This window comes from Carassius carassius, chromosome 26 (assembly GCF_963082965.1).
Source record: "Carassius carassius chromosome 26, fCarCar2.1, whole genome shotgun sequence".
NCBI classification, from domain to species: domain Eukaryota; kingdom Metazoa; phylum Chordata; class Actinopteri; order Cypriniformes; family Cyprinidae; genus Carassius; species Carassius carassius.
Window position 1 is genome coordinate 22,900,574 of NC_081780.1, and position 6,581 is coordinate 22,907,154.

General features: G+C 36.8%; 1 protein-coding gene across 1 annotated transcript in view; it reads right to left on the reverse strand.

The window, feature by feature from the left end:
• Window positions 1–3,935: 3,935 nt before the first annotated feature.
• LOC132105974 (stonustoxin subunit alpha-like) overlaps window positions 3,936–6,581 on the reverse strand; it is a 15,305-nt gene continuing 12,659 nt past the window's right edge. Inside the window, exons 4-5 of the mRNA XM_059511559.1 lie at window positions 4,730–4,776; window positions 3,936–4,661 (exon numbers count right to left, since the gene is read on the reverse strand). Of these exons, the coding sequence (XP_059367542.1) occupies window positions 4,138–4,661; window positions 4,730–4,776 (571 nt within the window). The 3' untranslated portion in view covers window positions 3,936–4,137. The remainder of the gene's footprint in view (window positions 4,662–4,729; window positions 4,777–6,581) is intronic.

A 6,581-nucleotide genomic window follows, 5' to 3' on the forward strand; every position in this document is an offset into this window, starting at 1 on the left:
ACGGTACCAACTTTCTGAATTAGCATTATCGGCTCTGTGCTTCGTCATAAGGCTTTGTCCGTGCTGGGCTTCATCAGCTGCTGTTCTGTTTTGGTTCTGTTTTGTTTAGTTTTTGGTGTGTGCTGCTCTGTCACGAGCGAGTCGTTTCGAGTGAACAGCTGTTTGAATCATCTTGAGTGAACCGTTCTAAGGGAGCTGTTCGAGTGAACCATTTCAAGTGAACTGTTTCTAGCGAACGGTGACTCTGTTTTCGTGATCTGTTTTGAGTTTTTGTTGTTTCCTTTTTCTTGTTTATTTCTTTACTTTACTTATTTTAGTAGTTTCAAAGACTGAGTACTTTTGAATTTGTGTTTTGTTTTGAATCCAATTATTGTATTAGTAGATTTATATATTTTCTTTCATTTGTGATTGAATTATACTGCTTCATTTATGTGATTTTTCTTTGTTATTTTTGGTTTTGATTGGTGACGATCAGGTTGGGACCAAGGAGTTGGTTCCGCCCTGGAATTGTATGACAATTTTCATTTTGTTTTGCATAACACTGCTCTTTAATGTTTTTTTTTCTGTTGTTTGTTGGCATGGCCTGGGCACCCGGGGGCAGACGTGTGACCAATTAGGTGGTAGGGTCTTCACTGTAGTTGTGGTCTTCTCTGACATGAGTCGTGGAGTGTGTGCTGTGCTGGTGTGTATGCACTGAATGGAGTGCTCTTCATAGAGGTGATATCTTGAGACTGTCCCTTGGGTACGCCCAGGTTCCTCTGCAGCCAACTCTAGAACTTAATAAATTGAAGAGAGTGATTGCTGGTCAACACCTTTTATAAAAAAAGGACTGTCTTTTAACAATTAATAAAATATATGTTTTCAATCACCTATGTCTCTGACTCCAACTGTGGTTAGGATCTGTGTGTGCCTTAGCTTAGAGGTTATATTAAATTCTTGGAGCGAAATTCCCCAAGTGGCGTAGTCGGAAATAATAAATGGAATTGGGCGTGGGTATAAATTGTCGTTCCGCCCAATGTCATATAAAATAGAGCTGCCGCGCCCGAGCGTTATGCCACATTTATATATATATATATATATATATATATATATATATACAGTACAGACCAAAAGTTTGGACACACCTTCTCATTCAAAGAGTTTTCTTTATTTTCATGACTATGAAAATTGTAGAGTCATACTGAAGGCATCAAGGGCTATTTGAGCAAGAAGGAGAGTGATGGGGTGCTGCGCCAGATGACCTGGCCTCCACAGTCACCGGACCTGAACCCAATCGAGATGGTTTAGGGGTGAGCTGGACCACAGACAGAGGGCAAAAGGGCCAACAAGTGCTAAGCATCTCTCGGGGAACTCCTTCAAGACTTTTGGAAGACCATTTCAGGTGACTACCTCTTGAAGCTCATCAAGAGAATGCCAAGAGTGTGCAAAGGAGTAATCAAAGCAAAAGGTGGCTACTTTGAAGAACCTACAATATGACATATTTTCAGTTGTTTCACACTTTTTTGTTATGTATATAATTCCATATATAATTCCACATGTGTTAATTCATAGTTTGATGCCTTCAGTGTGAATCTACAATTTTCATAGTCATGAAAATAAAGAAAACTCTTTGAATGAGAAGGTCTGTCCAAACTTTTGGTCTGTACTGTATATATATATATATATATATATATATATATATATATAAACAACTCACACACATACTCCACTCTTGTCCAGAACTCCATACATACAGGCTAACGCATGGTTATAATAGTTGATACACAAGTGATTACATTTAGACGACGTAAGATGCCTTCAATCCTTAGAAGTAATTGCCTAATAAGCAGAGACTGAACTGGATGTGATCAATAAAGAAGACATAAAAAATGAAGACAAGTAAGGGCTGGGGCTCCACAAAAAAGTTATGGAGCGGTTTCCAGGACAGGTTTAAGAAGCACTGTAGTAGATAGCAGTGCCATCTGCCAGCCATCCACTCTACTGCTGGGATCTGGATCTGTTTTGTGCTCCGTCTCTCTTCAACAGCGATTCTCATCTGAGTGTCTGTCTGGGACTGACATCTAGTGGGTGTTTTATTTTCTGTGACCTTCAGATTTGTCGACACCTGTTTTTCACACATCAGGCAAACCCAGAACCAGGAAACAGTAATCTCCTGAGTCTAGGCAAAGATAAACTGGTGTGTATTTTAGCTGCTGTGTTTGTGTATTCATGCAGCAAAATGGCATCTGAGGATGAGTTCTGTCCAGTGTGTCTGGATCTCCTGAAGGATCCAGTGACAATTTCCTGTGAACATAGTTACTGTAAGAGCTGTATTATAGGCCACTGGGATCAGGAGGATCAGATGAGAATCTACAGCTGTCCTCAGGGCAGACAGACCTTTAGTCCAAGACTTGCTTTTGGTAAAAACACCATCTTAGCTGAAGTGGTGGAGAAACTGAAGAAGAATAAACTTCCTCCTGATTGTAAGACTGGAGATGTGCAGTGTGATGTCGGTACTGGAAGATATGCCAATGGACGACTGCAGGATATGATCTGCTATGAACATGATAAACAGCTGGACATATACCGTTTTACTGACCAACAATGCATTTCTGTACTGTGTACAAAATATGAGCATAGAAACCACAACATTGCATCAGCTGCAACACAGACAACATGGAAACATGTTTGAAAGAAATTGTTGAATGAAATCATTATTTTTGTTTTCTTTGTGCACAAAAATTATTATTGTAGCTTTTTTAAATTAAGGTTGAACCACAGATGTCATTTGGACTGCTTTAACGATGTCCTTACTACCTTTGGGAGCACATGACTACTTCACAAGGTTACTTAAGGGCTAAGACCATTCTTAAGGAAAACTTTGGCAATGAGGTGAAAATAGCTTCGTCTTATATGGAAAAGGTTCTTTCTTGGAGGTTATACAATCTGAAGACGGTAGGGCTCTACAAGATTTTGGTCTCTTCCTAAGGAGTTGTTGTATCAGTAATCACCTCAATAATTTGGATGCAGAAATTATACCAGACGTAGATTAGTCAAGTGAAATAAATTAGATTGAGTCCTTTGAGATTTGGCATTCTTTCATACATAGAGACATACAAACATAGTATCTATACTGTCTGTGTAGTGATGCAAAACGCTCACTAATGAGTAATCAGACATAATTTACTCCTGCTGAACTATATAAACACTACACTTTTCCTAAACTAAACGTGTTTTAGTGTTTTATTTGATCTTAATTATTTTACAGGGCATCTAGAATTGTAGAATCACATGAGGAGGGTGTAACAGGTGAAGATGAGGATGAAGAAAATTAAGGAGTAAATCAAGAAAAGAAGAAAGATTAAAAAAGAGATTGATATGATCTGAAACATTAAAGCCTGACAGGATCATCACATAAACTTTCCTTTTTATCTCATTGTCAGGAAACACTCACAGACTCTATGAAAGATCCACATGCATTATTTAATAAAGAAACCCAAAATCGTAATACACAAGACAAAGGGGGCAAAAACATCACACAAGATGAAACAAGATGAAAAAAAAAAGACAAAAAACACAAAACATTTTTTTCACAAACCAAAACTCAGTATTGTATATATATACAGGTGGGCTAAAGGGGTAATCACCCACAGCTAAGGACAATGAGATAGTCCAGGCAAAGGGTGATGGGAGTTGGAGTTCAATGCAAACAAACGAGAGTTCAAAAGAGTGCCCTCTGCTAAAATTGGCACACCAACAAGCAGCTGTGACACATGGCTCTTGAAGCACACATCATAAGACTAAACAATGGAAAAATATATTTAAAAAAACAATAATATAAATGACTAATTAATGAACAAATCAATGAAATGAGTATATAAATGGTTAAAATGATTATTCTAAACTATCATATGATTTAATGGAATAAATGATTAAATGAAAAATAATAAAAGCAACACACAGTTTGCCTATGCACAAAAACACACTGATCTTACGGTTTATATGAAGATTTATTACACACATTTTATTTAATCTATTCTCACTGACATAAGTACAGCTGCAGTATTAATGTATTTTAAAGAAATAACATCTAACATCTCACTGTTACTGATTTATCATGCAGCTCAAAGCATTATTGTTAGAATCTCCTGTCAATTGTCAAAACAGTTTCACAGATGATTTATAATAAACTTTAAACCCAGGACAGAGCGGCTGAGTGAATGTGGTCTGGACTGTGTGGATTAGGCTCACTGTGTCAGAAATGCTGTAGAAGGACAGAGTACCTGCGCTGTGATCCACAAACACTCCTATTCTACTACTGATGGGCCTCACAGGGAGACAAGTCACTATCTTATTGTGTCTGAATGAGTATCTGTCAGGATAGCAGATCAAACTCCAGGACTGATCATTACATCCAAACCATTGCTCATCACCATCTCCCTTCCTGCTGATGCTCTTATACGACACTGCTATATACACACCATCATCACCACTCCACTCAATCTCCCAGTAACAACGTCCATAAATGCTCTCTGTACACAACACCTGAGGATGCCCATCAAATCTGTCTGGATGATCAGGATATGACTGTTTCTCATCCAAACATGTCACCTTTCTTTTCTCCTCAGACAGAATGAGTTGATTATTTGCTGTGTTTGGATCCAGTGTGAGAAAACAGGCATCTGAACACAAAAAGAGACATTTAAAACACAGCATTTATCAGTAAAGCTTTATGTGTGTGCTGACATACATTTATTTAGCCCTGCTGTAATCCTGGATTCTCCTCCATGATCCACACTATAAAAAACACACACAGGGTAAATCTTTTTATGTCAGTAAACAAAAGTATTTTGCTATGCAGTTGGCAAGGTACTCAGGATGGTTGCTAGGGTGTTGCTGTGCAGTTGCTAACATAATTAACTAGTTGCTAGTATGTTTTAACACCTAGTTTTTGAATGGACCTTTTTCACATTACATAGTTGAAACTGAATTAAAGATAAAAGGCTTTGAATGATAAAACATTAAGAAAATAAACACTAGACTGACAATGTATTGGTTATTCGTGTTCTTAAAACCACCTTGGGTATTTTCATAATAATTAAGCATTTTTATAATTTATTTCTAATCTGTTTAGCCTTTTTTAGTGTTGAACATACATTTGTCATTCTGTGATAAGAAGCTATATCAGATGAGAAAATGAAGTTATTTCAAACACTTAAATTATGTTGTATTGTAAAGTGTTGTGTTCTTTTTGTTGCTCAGCAGAGATGTTTCTCATCACAAGAAGTGTTGGGGAGTAACTAGTTACATGTAACAGCGTTACGTAATTTAATTACAAAATTATTGTAACTGTAATAAGTTACAGTTACTACAAAAAAATGAGTAATTAAATTACAGTTACTTATGAAATTTTTTACGATTACAAAGGGGATTACATTTGAATATTTACACACATCCACATACAGATTTAACTGATTTCTTTCCCAAATTGCACTGACTATTCTGAGACATACCGCCCTAATAATTTCCGGGATGCGGAAATACAGTCTGGTTCGTAGACTCCAGTCATAAAAACGAAATGCCTAACGCGGACGGAATATGCCACATTTTGGATGACTAAATCAAAAGTAGGTCAGTACACTTGAATCAAAACATGACATGGACTAGTGTCTGTGAATATTAAGCCCCAAAAATGCAATATATGACTTGCACATTCTGCGTGTCTGTGGAAATCAGGCGCGGACTGGACACCGGGAGAAACGGGACAATTCCCGGTGGCCTGGCAGCCGATTTTGCCCCACTATTTAATATCATTTTTGTATAATTGCCTGCCGAATGTACTAAAGCGATCATTTGCGAATCCGCCATTTGATAATTAAATCTCTAATAAGTCATGACTCGCGCGCTCTCCGCGCCTCCGCCAAACGGTTTGGATCAGACTCAGAGTAATCAATGCGAGAGAGAGAGAGAGAGAGAGAGAGAGAGCGAGAGAGAGAGGACTGCTGGAGCAGAGAAGCAGAACTCCTGTTCAGGGTTTCAGGTCAGTTTCATCTGTAAAGATACTTTTTTGTCTTTGTTTTTTTATTTATTTAATCAAGCAGCAGCACGTTGCTCATCAGTCATAACTCAAAATACTATATAAAGGACATCATTATTATCTGTTTTAATGTTACAGTAGTAATTTAGCTGAAAAATATTCAGATTTTTTTTTTGGGTTTAGGGGGAGCTACGACAGACGACAACACAAACCTTACAAAAATTTACATTTTAATATTTAACTATAAATCCAGAGAAAATGGTTACTATTGTTTAACTGTGGTAACCAAAAATGTAAAAAAATTTTTACAAATGTATTTAAGAATAAATACAAAAAAAAAAAAAAAAGGTTATTTTACTTTTATATAGGCTAATAAAAGCATTGTTAATTTTTGTAAGGGAAAAAACATGACTCGTGTACAGTATTAGAATTCTTCTATAAAGACATTGTAGTATTGTAGAGTATTGTATTGTAAAGTATAGTTTTGTTCAATATTGAGTATTAAAATCATGAGAGAGATGGATAACAGGGCAAAATAAAGAGACTGAAGAGAAAAATGGAAGTG